This window comes from Mustela putorius, unplaced genomic scaffold (assembly GCF_011764305.1).
Source record: "Mustela putorius furo isolate JIRA1106 unplaced genomic scaffold, ASM1176430v1.1 tig00000095_pilon_pilon_pilon, whole genome shotgun sequence".
NCBI lineage: Eukaryota > Metazoa > Chordata > Mammalia > Carnivora > Mustelidae > Mustela > Mustela putorius.
In genome coordinates this window covers 22,232,961-22,247,619 of record NW_025421280.1, presented here as the reverse complement: position 1 = coordinate 22,247,619, position 14,659 = coordinate 22,232,961, and the positions used below count along the sequence as shown (strand labels likewise).

At 50.7% G+C, this 14,659-nt stretch overlaps 1 protein-coding gene across 5 annotated transcripts in view; it reads left to right on the top strand.

The window, feature by feature from the left end:
• The window catches only part of DAG1 (dystroglycan 1), a 69,788-nt gene extending 55,129 nt beyond the window's left edge, over positions 1-14,659 (top strand). For all 5 annotated transcript variants that reach the window (XM_045079875.1, XM_045079871.1, XM_045079883.1 and 2 more), the window contains exon 3: positions 9,849-14,659. In XM_045079875.1, the coding sequence (XP_044935810.1) occupies positions 9,849-12,248 (2,400 nt within the window). In that variant the 3' untranslated portion in view covers positions 12,249-14,659. The remainder of the gene's footprint in view (positions 1-9,848) is intronic.

Genomic DNA, 14,659 nt, shown 5'->3' with positions numbered 1-14,659 from the left:
GGCCTCTTTCTTGCCCCATGGACATGCCTGGCTCAGGGTCCACCATGGCCTCTGGCATAGACTTTCTTCTGTCAGCCTGGTTCTGGGCAAGGCTTGGTCTTCTAGCCATTTTGGCCATGGCCCAGTTGTCTAATGAGGATTCACAAACAGAGCGTGGTGCTCTCTTGAAATCAGACAAGGTTTTTTTTTTTGTTTTGTTTTTTTTTTTAGATTTTATTTATTTGACAGAAAGACACAGTGAGAGGGAACACAAGCAGGGGGAGGGAGAAGCAGGCTCCCTGCCAAGCGGGAAGTCCGATGCAGGGCTCGATACCCAGGACCCTGGGATCGTGACTGAGCCGAAGGCAGACACTTAATGACTGAGCCACCCGGATGCCCCCAGATGCGATTTGATAGTGTGGTTGTCTTTCTTGCTGTGACTGGTCAGGGGATATGCATGGAGATTGGTGATGGAGTAAGTCAGTGTTTGGAACAGACGAAGCAATCAGTAGTGTATTGAAGGGATGGAAAAGTCAGTCTCATTCTGAGTGAGCTGCCTTGACCACCTGCCCAAGCCTTATTTGACCTGTGTACATCGAACCTGTGTGGTTATGCTGCCTATTTCTGGAGGTTGTGGTGACTCTGGGAGTCACAGTGGCAGAGGGCGTATTGCTTTGCATTAGCCAAATGTGCCCATCAGCTTCACAAAGGGCTACCCTGTACTTTATACACCAGGCCGCAAGGAAATAAAAGAGGGGACCTACCCGAGGAGGTGGCCCTGAGGTCCTGAATTCTCTGCTCTGCCTCACGCCTGACACCCTTTCATGTCCAGATGGCCCTTGTTCAATATTAGCTTGCCCAGCACCTGCTGCTTCCCTTGCTGTTCTCTAGCTCTGCCTCGAGAATTGATTTGCTATTGCTGACCCCGGCTTAACTCCCACATGGATCCCCTTGACCTGATGATGCCAGCAGGGGCTGTGGGATACCTCCAGGCCTAGTGGCCAGCATGACCTTCCAGAGAGACTTGGGCCTTGGGATTCTGTTCTCTTCTGTGGCCTTAGAACACTCAAAAGCAGGTGGACCTTGCACCAGACTGGATACCTGTATGCAGAGCTCACCCCACATCAGCTGTCTTTTGCTCTCACAGATGCCTTTGGACCCTAGAGCACCCTCCCTCCTTGTCAGGGTTTGTGTGGGTGGGTCCCACAAAGCCAGGTTGGCCTTTCTTGGCTAGATCATCGGCTCTCCCAAGTTGGCCACAGTATAAGCTACCCATCTTGACTCTTGCCTCCCTCGGGATTGGCTTCAGCTCCCTGCAAGTGCCTCTCCTCTGACTTCAGTGACCAAGGGGCTGGCTGAGGAAGGTGATTATGTGCCTGGAGACGTTCTTACCCCTCCTTTGTAGGGTGGTCAGGAGAGACACCATTGCATCTCAGGAAATGATTGGCTGCCCCTTCAGATGTCTCATTTTGGTAGAGCCCGCAAGGTTGAATTTTCATTCCTGCTTCCCCTTATCCTCCTAGGCTGGAGACAATGTGGACTTTCCCTCAGCCCAAGATGTCGGCAGACTGGGAGCAGCCCTTCCTGGGACTGTGCTCCTAGCTGCTGGCGTGGGCCCCCAATTGTTCCCCTGAGAACAATGGGTACTCTTTTTGGCCAGGAAGGGGAACTCATGAAAGGACCGTTTCTTTGGATGCTTGAGAGCTTTGTGGCAACCCCGCCTGCATGAGATGAACTGCAGTTTCTTCCTGCCTCGAGTGGGTGTTCCCTGGCTCTGAATGGAGCCCTTGTGAACACAGCACACCGGGAAATGCGGGTTGGCGAGGGAAGGCATCTTTGGGGTGGGTTGTAAGAATGACATTTGCCCAGACCCATCAACTCAAATACTTACTGAAGTGTGGACTTGACTTCTGTTTTTTAAAAAAAATTTTTTTTTTTTCCTGACAAGGGCTGAAAAAATATGACAAAGTAAAAATAGATGGTGTTGGGATTGAGGCACTGGCTGATTGTGAGAATTTTATTAATGGCTATAATTATGCTTAGCTGTCCCTCTGAGGGGGAAAATTTTTGTTCTTAGATGAGCACAGTTAACATCAGGTAAAATGCTTCATAACTCAGACCTGGAAGGCACTGGCTGGACTGGACAAGTTGTGTTCAGCATGTGATCTGGTGGCCTTGGCCTTTATGGCAAGAGCCGTGTGCTGGTTTGAGGCTTGCATGTCCAGCAAAGATGGTCTCTCATGGGTATGGTTCTGCTTTACCCAGCAAAGCAAAGGCCCCTTATACCCACTTCCATGGTTCCTCATCTTAATGGGGACAAAGTTTTGGCTCCTTGAGCTCCAGCCAGAGGATCTTCCTGTTGACTTGTGCCATTTCCCTGCAGCCCCGTCATGTGACTGTCCATGTGCATCATTCACAGAAGCTGAACTTGGCCACAGAGTAAATTGGTCTCATTGTCGTAGTCCAGGGCCCAGATCAGGATCACCCTGATGTGAGTCAGCACCATGGGGCCTCTGAAACTTGACTGGACGCTCAGACTCCACCAGAGGGACCATTTCCTATCTCCCTAGGCAGAGGAGACCACATAGTAGGCCTGCACAGAGAATGCCTTGATCACATCATGTTTCAGTGCCTCAAGGGTGTTGCATATGGTACCCAGCCATAGGTAGCTGCAGGTTGGCCCAGCTTTGCAACTTGGCTGAGGAGTGGGGAACTGAAAGGTCACGAGCCAGTAACCAGGTCTGAGGGACGGCAGGGATTTTGCCAGAGAAGGCTTCTAGAGGCCTAAGCAGCCGGGTATCCCAGGGCAGCAGTCTTTGCCACTTTGAAATGCACCACTGAGGGGTACCTGGGTGGCTCAGTTGGTCAAGCAGCTGACTCTTGATTTTGGCTCAGGTCATGATCTCAGGGTCATGGGATGGAGCCCCGTGTCGGTCTCCGCACTCAGTGTGGAGTCTACTTGTCCCTCTCTCATTTTTTGATTGGATTCTTTGTTTTTTGGGTGTTGAGTTGTAAAAGTTCTTTATATATTTTGGATCCTAATCCTTGAATGGATATGTCATTTGCAGATATCTTCTCCCATTCATTAGGTTGCTTTTTAGTTTTAGATTTCATTCTAGTTTTAGATTGTTTCCTTCACTGTGTAGAAACTTTTTATTTTGATCATAGTTCCAATAGTTTATTTTTGCTTTTGTTTCCCTTGCCTCAGCACACGTACCTAGGAAAATGTAGCTATGGCCAATGTTACAGATTACTGCCTGTGCTCTCTTCAAGGATTTTTATGGTTTCAGGTCTCACATTTAGGTCTTTAATCCATTTTGAGTTTATTTTTGTGTATGGTATAAGAAAGTGGTGTAATTTCTTTCTTTTGCATATAGCTGACCAGTTTCCTAACATCATTTGTTGAAGGGACTGTCTTATTTCCATTGGATATTCTTTCTTGTGTTGAAGACTAAGTGATCATATAATTGTGGGTTTATTTCTGGGTTTTCTGTTTTGTTTCTGTTCAGCTTTGTAATACAACTTGAAGCCTGAAATTGTGATACCTCCAGTTTTGTTTTTCTATTTTAAGGTTGCTTTGGCTATTCAGAGTCAGGTGGTTCCATACAAATTTGAGGAACGTTTGTTCATTGAAAAATGCTGTAGGTATTTGGATGGAGATTACATCAAATCTGGAGATTGCTTTTGGTGTGTACACAGTTTAACCATATTTAATCATATTTATTTATTCTTCTCATCCGTGAGCATGGACTGTCTTTCCATTTCTCTGTGTTGTCTTTAATCTCTTTCATCAGTGTCTCCTTTTTCTAAAAGATTTATTTATTTATTTATTTATTTGAGAGAGAAAAATATCATGAGCAGAGGGGAAGGGTAGAGGGGGGAGAAGAAGACTCCCTGCTGAGCAGGAGCCCAATGCGGAACTTGATCCCAGGACCCCAGGATCATGACCTGAGCTGAAGGCAGGTGCTGAACCGACTGAGCCGTCCACACGCCCTCATCAGTCTTCTATAGTTCTTAGAGTACAGATGTTTCATGTCTTCGGTTAAGTTTATTCCTAGATACTTTATTATTTTTGGTACACTTCTAAGTGCGATGGTTTTCCTAATTTCTCTTTCTACTTAGTGTATAGGAATGCAACAGATATCTGTACATTGATTTTGTATCCTGTGACTTTACTGAATTCATTTATTGGTTCTAGTAGTTTTTTTGTGGAGTCTTTTCTATATGAAGTGTCATGTTATCTGCAGTAGGAAAAATTTTACCTCCTTTTTTTAAAAAAAGATTTTATTTATTTATTTGAGAGAGAGAGTGTGAGAATACGAGATGGGGAGCGTCAGAGGGAGAGGCAGACACCCCGCTGAGCAGGGAGCCCGATGCGGGGGCTTGGTCCCAGGACTCCAGGATCATGACCTGAGCCAAAGGCAGTCGCTTAACTAACTGAGCCACCCAGGCACCCCAAATTTTACTTATTTACATCCAGTTTGGATGCCTTTTTTCCCCATTTTGTTGTCTAATTGCCATGGCTAGGACTTCTAGTACTATGTTGAATGAAAGTGGTGAGAGTGACATCTTTGTCTTTTTCCTGAACTTTGGGGCAAAACTCAGTTTTTTCCCCCATTGAATATGATGTTTACTGTGGGTTTTTCACATATGGCCTTTATTGTGTTGAGGCGTGTTCCCTCTAGATCTACTTTGTTGAGGGTTTTTTATCATGAATGTATGCTCTTTGTCAAATGCTTTTTCTGCATCTATTGAAATGATCAAATGATTTCTAGCCTTTCTCCTATTGATATGACATATCACATTGATTAAATTGCTAATATTGAACCACCTTTCATCCCAGGAACAAATCCAAGTTGATCATGGTGAACGATTTTTTGGATTGTTGTTTGGATTGTTAGATTCAGTTGGCTAGTATTTTGCTGAATATTTTTGCATCTGTGTTCATCAGAGATATTGGCCTGTGCTTCTCTTTTTTTTTTTTTTTTTTTTTTTGGTGGCTTTATCTGGTTTTGGTATTGGGAACTTGCTTTTTGGTGAGGGATAAAGTACTGAAAGTTCTCTGCCCATTTGCTCTCTCTCCAGGCTTAGAAGGATACTGATTTGGGGTGAGACATGCTGCTTGTGTCGTGTGGTGTTTGGAACAGATCATGTATCTTTATCAAACCTGTGTTTGACATTCTTTTGTGTGTGAGAGAGGGTAGCAGTGAGGCAGTTGGAGAGAATGCCCAGAACTGAACAGAGAGTCAGTTACTAGTTATCTACTGATATAGACTAAAGAGTGACTAAAACCTTCACACTTGGTAGTTCCCCAGTTATTGGTCATGGTGATTCATTGTGGGCATTGCTGGGCGGGTAGTCTTTGGAGCTCCATATGGGTCTGCCCAAGTTTCGTGGTTTTGATTCTTAGTTTTTGGATGTACTTTGTGGATCAAGATTTCTAAAACTGGGTGTGGGGCAGTTGGAGATCTTATTTTCCTCGGTGGTGGGCTTGCCTTCTCAGAAGCATGTCTTCTCTGAGGCTTGCTAAAATTGGAAAGATTCCTGGCTTGCTCTGTGTGAGTCTATGAGCTAGAGCCTGTGATCTTCTTAAATGAACCTTTTTTCCTGCAGCTTCTGCCCCCCTACAGGTGTTCCCACTGATAGCCTGAGGGCTTTTTCTTTAAGGTGGCTGCTTTATAAGGTCAGCAGGCCTTGCCTCCCCCAGTTCCAAGACAGTGTTGGTATCTAGTGATGGGGAGCTGAGTGATCTGAAACCCTGGGGCTGTCCCATGACCTGGACCAGCTTGTTCCCCAAACATATGTGCTGGTGCTGAGGAGCACTTCACACAGAGCTCTGATTCCTGCCTCTTGTCTCTCATTCCTGCCATTAAGGCTCAGTTGTGGGTGGTACACCTAGGGCAGAAATCTTTGTGTGCATAAAACCCAGAGACTGTAAGAATAGTCGGAATCTCATGTGCAAACATGCCAGGTTGGAGCACATCCGTTTGAGACTGAAGAGGTGAATGCTGGTCTTTGGGTTGCCCCTGCAGCAAGTTCTCTCTTCCCCCAGGCACCTCAGGGTTTTCATCCAGTCCCAGAAGATAGCTCTCAACGGTCAAGCAAGTCCCCGAGTGTCCCAAGGCCTTGTTCCCCTGTAGAGTCCTGGCTCCCCTTCCTGGGGCCTCCCCACTTCCCTTTGATGCTTTGAGCTTCTGCTTTGGGGGATGACCAAGGAGAAAAGGCCACAGTTTGTGTGCTGGGTCCAAGGCCAGAAGGAGGGGTGGACCCTCAGCCTGTTGCTGCAGCAGCCTTCCAATGCATACTGGGTCTTCTCAACCTGGGAGTGGGCAGGGGGTGGTCCCCGCAGAGAACCCAGCCTGTGCCTGGCCCAGCGATTGTGCAAGGATGCCATCGTTTCCCCCCTTTTACACACGAGAAAACCGGGGCTGAGTCTGGGTCAAGCCTCAGCTTGCCTGGAACCAGGATTCAGCCAAGGACTGAGGCTTGGAGATGGGACTTCCTGTCACATCTGCTGTTGTTGTAGGGAAGAGTCCTGGCTTGTCATGGGGGCAGCTCTCTCAGGAGGAGCTTTCATGTCCTGCTTCGCACTTAGGCCCTGAGAGGAAAAGCGTTCTAGAGTCTGGAAGCTTTGAAAGGTTGGGAGGATGTATGGAGTTTCCCCGGTCTGAGGGGCACCCGCTTTGACAGGGTAGAGCAGGTGTTGCATTTCAGAACATTCCCTTGACTGAGTGCCCTAGGAGGGAGGGAGTTAGTGGGATCTTTCAGGGAATGTGGACACTGCCAGCCCTTTAGGCATGTTCAGGCTTCCCAGTTCAGGGGCTTTCCCCAAATGGCCTTGAAAATGCAGAGATGCCAGCTTGCTTGTGACTTGGCTGGGTTCCTTGTAGGGCTTGTGTTTGTTTTGCTTCTTGTGGCCCTTTATTGAAGAGAATCACTGCCACTTAAAGTGCTGCCTGGGCCTGACAGTGCCGATAGCTAGATGCTCAGAGATGCATGGTGTTAGAACTTTCAGGTTGATACCTTTCCTTCCTGTCTGAGCAGTACCCAGGACCCTGGGGACTGTCTGCTTCAGGTTTATAGATCCGGGTTGGACACATGTCCTGTGCCCAGGCCATGGCCAATGCTCCAGGATCCGGAGGGGCCGGGATCTGTAGAAGGGAAGGCAGAAGTGTGGGTTGGAGAGACTGTTACAGGTTATTAACATGTAAAAATGTTACTTGGCATAGTTTAAATAAGTGTATGTCCTCGAGCTTGGCCATGTGGGAGCCTTGGCTGAAGAGTGGCTTGGGCTTATTCCCTAGGAAATGTCTGGCAGCAGAGCTGTGGCTGTTGGGGTCAGCAGAATAGGAATTAAGCTGGGCTGGGAAGCTTGAGGAGGCGGGGCCCTTCTCGGTTTTCTCTGTTAGAAAGTGTCCTTGTGTAGCTGGTGAGACTTGGAAGAGCACTGGGACTACTTACTCATCTGTGCTGATGGAGCATATAGGACTAGGTACAGCCACCTGGCTACTCAGGAATGTTCAGGGTCCTGGCCAGCCAGTTGGCACCCACATCCAGAGCCTGTCCTGGTCTCTCTCCCAGCCCTGTTTGGTCTTCTCTGCAGGTGGCTTCTCCTGGGAAGACTTCACCTTGAGTTCTCCATTCTAGGCCCTCCCTCTGCTGGGTATGCTGTCGTCCCAGTGGTGGCCACTGGGATGGAGTGCGCTGAGGAAACATGCTTGGGTGGCTGGGAACCCAGCTGCTGCCTGGCTCCCCTCCTATCCGCCTCTCAGGACCCCAGGCCGCAGCCTAGCACTGTAAAACACTTTGTGGGTCCCTGACTCCTCAATTTGGGCCTTACAGCTTTGCTTCCTATTTTTTTCAAAAGGAGAGCAGTTAGCCTTTGCTTTACATGTTTATATGTAGATGTGACAATTTTCATATTTAATATAACTGAACTGAAAAAATTTAAAACATAGGCTTTAACCAAAACATTCAAAATAAGTATTATTTTTGTAGCTAAAAAAGATTTTAAAGGAGAACTATATTTAGTGTTTTTTATGGATCTGAAGACAAATCCATTTGGCTGTGTTTGCAGTGGATGGTGACGACAGGAAGTGGGGTTCTTGGTGGTGCCTTAAGTAGGTGGTGATGCACCTTGAGTTGCTGTGGTGTCATGAATGAAGCTATTCACAGACCCTCTGTGATCTCAGGGGCTCAGAAGCAGTCACCGAAGGACAGCCCCAGTAGTGGTAACTTCTAATAATGTCGGATGTCTTCTTGTGGGTTTTTGCTGGAGGTAGGAAATCTCTTCACAGGGGAGTATCTAGTCTCTGGTAAGACTGATAGAATGCCATGACTTTGCCAGCAGTTCCTGACTGGGAAGGTCAGGTATGGGTCTACTTCCCAGTCAGACACCTGGGTTTTGGCAGAAGGAATCCTGAGGAACCAGAGCCTCTTAGCGAGCCCAGCAGGCATGGCTCTGGCCTACCTGCTGCAGGCAGAGAAGCATGTTAGTGTCCCTCTGCTGACAAGCAGTGGCCATGCAGGGCCATCCCTGGGCTGAGGCTGGTGGTAAGACATGCCGTTTGTGTCTAGGCTTGATGGGACAGGATCGTGGAGCTGAGAGTGACTTTTGTTAGACCAGAGGGTGGGTGCCACCTTTCTTGCACTGGGGGCAGAAATAGGCATTTCCCAGAGGTGAGAGTAGTCACAGATAGGGCCTGGGCAAGAGGCAAGCCTTGCTTTCCTCTTGTCAGCTGTTGGTAGAAGTTTCTCTGGCAGCATTCCTTTGGATACCTTGATTATTACCAGTCATGTCCCTGTGGAAAAGGACTTCTACCCTAAAATTGTTGGGTGGAATAAGGGGGTGAGCTCCTCAGGCCGGCTTTAGGGCCTGGGCTCTCCAAGGACAGAAGTGGGCTCTATTTCCCGAACTTAGTTGACTAAAGAACTCTCCCTTAGTCAGAGCTCCTTGGACTCTTTGATAAATACTCTTCTAGAGTAGTTGTTTCCAGCTCCCCACCCTGGGTTTTGCAGTTTTTCCTGAGGTTTGAAGAGCAGGTTCATTAGACATTAGATACGGCTAGCTGTACTTGCTACCCAAATGTGTCCCACTGTACTTGAATGTATGTCCCACTGACGGAGTAGTTGTAAGTGAGGCGTCTGGGGATAATGAGTTGTCCCTTGCAGCCAGGGTTGTATGCATATCCACTTCTGGGCAGGAAGGGTATATGACTCAAGCAAAACTGTGGTGTCTGCAGAGGGCAGGGAGAAGTCTGAGACAGGGTTGAAAAGGAGTGCTGAGGGAGGAGACGCTGGGACCTGACTCCGCAGGCCAGGCGGGCCAGTAGGCGGCAAAGCATGTTGCTGTCATGGAGACCCATAACATTCTTGAGCCCAGTGGCATGAGTTCTCTGGTATGGGACTTGTGTTTGAGTGCCACCACTGCTGTCTGCCCGCAGTGTGACCTTGGGCAGTCATTCGCCTTCCAAGCTAGCCTGTCTGGCAGCCCCCGTCTTCCATGACAGGTGAGTGAGAGCTCCAGGAGCAGAGCAGGTTCTCCCAACAGAAATTCTTTTTTTTTTTTTTAAAGATTTTATTTATTTATTTGACAGAGACCACAAGTAGGCAGAGAGAGGAAGGGGAGCAGGCTCCCTGCTGAGTAGAGAGCCCGATGTGGGGCCCGATCCCAGGACCCTGGGATCATGACCTGAGCTGAAGGCAGAGGCTTTAACCCACTGAGCCACCCAGGTGCCCCCGAACAGAAATTCTTCAGTAGCACCTTCAGCCTGTCGCACAGCTTAGGCAAGGCCAGGGAGGAACTGTTGTTATTATTGTCTGCTTAGGCATTGACAGTGCCACTTAACTCATGCTGGTGTCTCTTCTAGGTGTCCACGGCAGGGAAGGAGGCCTTGCCGTCCTGGCTGCACTGGGACCCGCAGAGCCACACCCTGGAGGGCCTCCCTCTCGACACTGATAAGGGTGTGCATTACATTTCAGTGAGTGCCACACGGCTGGGGGCCAACGGGAGCCACGTCCCGCAGAGCTCCAGTGTGTTCTCTATCGAGGTCTACCCTGAAGACCACAGCGAGCCGCAGTCTGTGCGGGCGGCATCACCAGAGCCTGCTGAGGCAGCGTCCTCTGCCTGTGCTGCTGACGAGCCTGTGACTGTCCTGACGGTCATTCTAGATGCTGACCTTACCAAGATGACCCCGAAGCAAAGGCTTGACCTGTTGCACAGGATGCGGAGCTTCTCCGAAGTGGAGCTCTCCAACATGAAGTTGGTCCCCGTGGTGAACAACAGACTGTTCGACATGTCAGCTTTCATGGCCGGCCCAGGCAATGCGAAAAAGGTGGTGGAGAACGGGGCCCTGCTCTCTTGGAAGCTGGGCTGCTCCCTGAACCAGAACAATGTGCCTGATATCCGTGGTGTGGAGGCCCCTGCCAGGGAGGGCGCTATGTCTGCCCAGCTGGGCTACCCTGTGGTGGGTTGGCATATCGCCAACAAGAAGCCCCCTCTCCCCAAGCGTATCCGGAGGCAGATCCATGCCACTCCCACACCTGTCACTGCCATTGGGCCTCCCACCACGGCCATCCAGGAGCCACCGTCCAGGATCGTGCCTACCCCCACATCCCCAGCCATTGCTCCTCCAACAGAGACGCTGGCTCCTCCAGTCAGAGACCCTGTTCCTGGAAAGCCCACAGTCACCACTCGGACTCGAGGTGCCATTATTCAGACCCCGACCTTAGGCCCCATCCAGCCCACTCGGGTGTCAGAAGCTGGCACCACGGTTCCTGGCCAGATCCGCCCAACGATGACCATTCCTGGCTACGTGGAGCCCACGGCCGTCGCCACCCCTCCCACGACTACCACCAAGAAGCCACGTGTATCCACACCAAAACCAGCCACGCCTTCTACTGACTCCTCCACCACAACTCGAAGGCCTACCAAAAAGCCACGGACACCCCGACCGGTGCCGCGGGTCACCACCAAAGCTCCCATCACCAGACTGGAAACCGCTTCCCCGCCTACTCGCATCCGCACCACCACCAGTGGGGTTCCCCGCGGAGGAGAACCCAACCAGCGGCCAGAGCTGAAAAACCACATCGACAGGGTGGATGCCTGGGTGGGCACCTACTTCGAGGTGAAGATCCCGTCAGACACCTTCTATGACAACGAGGACACCACCACCGACAAGCTGAAGCTGACCCTGAAGCTTCGGGAGCAGCAGCTGGTAGGCGACAAGTCTTGGGTGCAGTTCAACAGCAACAGCCAGCTCATGTACGGCCTGCCCGACAGCAGCCACGTGGGCAAGCACGAGTACTTCATGCATGCCACGGACAAGGGGGGCCTGTCCGCTGTGGATGCCTTCGAGATCCACGTCCACAAGCGCCCTCAAGGGGACAGGGCTCCTGCGCGGTTCAAGGCCAAGTTTGTGGGTGACCCAGCCCCCTTGGTTAATGACATCCACAAGAAGATCGCCCTGGTGAAGAAGCTGGCCTTTGCCTTTGGGGACCGCAACTGTAGCACTGTCACCCTGCAGAACATCACCCGGGGCTCCATTGTGGTGGAGTGGACAAACAACACTCTGCCCCTGGAGCCCTGCCCCAAGGAGCAGATCACGGGGCTGAGCCGGAGGATCGCAGAGGATGACGGGAAGCCGCGGGCTGCCTTCTCCAATGCCCTGGAGCCTGACTTTAAGGCCATGAGCATCTCGGTGACTGGTGCTGGCAGCTGCCGGCATCTGCAGTTTATCCCCATGGCGCCGCCTAAGAGAGTGCCCTCAGAGGCGCCGCCCACAGAGGTGCCGGACAGGGACCCCGAGAAGAGCAGTGAGGATGATGTCTACCTGCACACGGTCATCCCGGCGGTCGTGGTCGCGGCCATCCTGCTCATCGCCGGCATCATTGCCATGATCTGCTACCGCAAGAAGCGGAAGGGCAAGCTCACCCTCGAGGACCAGGCCACCTTCATCAAGAAGGGGGTGCCTATCATCTTTGCAGACGAGCTGGATGACTCCAAGCCCCCACCCTCCTCCAGCATGCCACTTATCCTGCAGGAGGAGAAAGCCCCTCTCCCCCCTCCTGAGTACCCCAACCAGAGCGTGCCCGAGACCACTCCTCTGAACCAGGACACCGTGGGAGAGTACACACCCCTGCGGGATGAGGATCCCAACGCGCCTCCCTACCAGCCCCCCCCACCCTTCACGGCCCCCATGGAGGGCAAGGGCTCCCGTCCCAAGAACATGACCCCATACCGGTCGCCCCCTCCCTACGTGCCCCCTTAACCCACAAGCGCCTGGGTGGAGGCAGGGGTAGGGCAGGGCCCTGGATGACAACACGGTGTTGTCTGTGGAGACCGGTGGCCTGCAGACCATCGCCCACTGGGAGCCGACACCTGACCTAGCACACACTGACACGCGCGAGGCCTGGCCGAGCCCGCCCTCTCTGGTCCTCCAAACCCCAAAGCAGCTGGAGAGACTTTGGGGACATTTTTACTTTTATTTTTTGCCTAACAGCTTTTTTGTTTGTTCATAGAAAATTCTTTGCTGCGGTTTTGATGGCTGGCTCTGAAAGCACTGTTTGGAGTAGAGGTAGATGGAGGGAGCGAGGGGCCGTGAATGAACTCGCGGGCAGTGCTGGGCGGCCTCCCGGCTCTCTGCGTTTTGCCTTTAACACTAACTGTACTGTTTTTTCTATTCACGTGTGTCTAGCTGCAGGATGTAACATGGAAAACAGTAGCTAAAGATTAAAGTCAAAGGACTTTCAGAAGTTAAGGTTAAGTTTTTACATTTAATCTGCTGTTTACCTAAACTTGTATGTATAATTTTTGGGTGGGTATGGGAAATTGCTTTGCTAAAAATAAGCTCCCAGGGTGTTTCAAACTTAGAGAAGACCAAGGGACAGTATTTTTTATCAAAGGAATCCTATTTTTTCACACTATGTAAACTTGGTTGCTCTGATACCGCAGAGCCTGCCTGGGGGCCTCCCGGCCGTGGCTCTGGGGCCGGGGTCCTGGTGCTGGGCTTGCTCTCCCGCTCTTGCCAGAGGCCGGAAGCTGGAGGGGCCTCTTGGCCGTGGACATCCACACCCCCACCCCATGCACGCTAGTGGCCCACCACCAAGGGGTCTTCATTTCCATGGAAAAGGGACTCCAAGAGGCAGTGGTGGCTGTGGCCCCCAACCTAGGTGCTCCAGGGTGGGCCGGCTGCTCATGGGGGTGGCTTGGGGGGTCGAGGGACTCGACCACATCAACATATTTCTTTTACCCTTCTTCTGTGTGTTTTTTTTTTCCCCTCCTGAAAGGAATATCATGGTTTTTGAAACACTCAGTGGGGGACATTTTGGTGAAGATGCAATATTTTTATGTCATGTGATGCTCTTTCCTCACTTGACCTTGGCCGCTTTGCCCCAACAGTCCACAGCCCCACCCTGACCCACCCCATCCCTCTTCTCTGGCACTGCAGCCCTGGGCCTTGGGCTGGGAAAGGTCTGGTGGCGGGGGAGGAGTGCCAGCAATAGTTCATAGTCGAAATCTGTGGGCTCTCAAAGCTAATTTTTTACTAAAGTTTTTATACAGCCTCAAATTGTTTTATTAAAAAAAAAGATTAAAAATGGTGATGCTTACAGCAGTTTGTACGAGCTCTTAGTGTTGATTCCATGGAACTGACGGCTTTGCTCATTTTGATTTTTCCCCCCCTTTTCATAATGGTTTAAATTCTCAAATTACACTGAGCTTCTTTTGCCTTTTTTTAGCAGAACGTCCGTCCGTCCATCTGCATCTCTGTCCCGTGACTCAGGGGTGCCCACTCTGCTTTGATTCTCCTCCTTTGGAAGAAACCATTTTGAGCATGACTTTTCTTGATGTCTAAGAGTTATTTTGGGTACCTTTTAGGGAGGAATGCCTTTTGCAATAATGTATCCCTTCCGTGATCAGGCCGGTGGGTGGACCCAGGCTCCCTTTGCACACCGAGCAGCCACTTCTAAGCCATATCGACTGTTTCGCAGAGGATTTGTGTGTGCTGCCTCAGGAGGGGAGGGCTGGTCAGAGAGGAGGGGGTCTCCAGCCTGCCCTTCTCAGGAGGGCATTCCCCCTGCGCCTTTTCCCACAGGGCCCAGCCTCTCTCCCCTGCCCAGCCCTTGGTACTCAAGCGAGCAGTGTCCCTGTGGTGGGGGAGCCTGTGGTTGAGGGCTCAGTGGACCTCTGGTGACTGGGTCTCATGCCTCCCAGCCCTGATCCAAGCCAGAGTTTCCCCATTGCCCCAGTCAGGAGCACAAGTGGGGTCTGACCTGGTGAGATTATTTTTGATGACCTCATCAAAAAATAAACAATTCCTAGTGTTCCAGGTGAGGGCTTTGAAAGGCCTTCCAAACAGCTCCGTTGCCCCTAGCAACCCCACCATCGGGCACTGCCACGCAGAGAAATGGCTGGCCCGGAATGGCCTGTTGCCACAGCAACCGGAGGCGATGGGGCAGTGAACAGAATAACAACAGCAACAATGCCCTTGCAGGCAGCCTCCTCTCCTGAGCGCCGGGCTGGCCATGGCCATTGGACTCTGTGAGACAGAGCCAATCTCACATTCAAGTGTTCACCAACCACTGACATGTTTTTATTTCTTTCTATATGATTTTAAGATGTGTTTTCTGCATTCTGTATAGAAACATATCAAACTAAATAAAAGCAGTGTCTTTATTACAA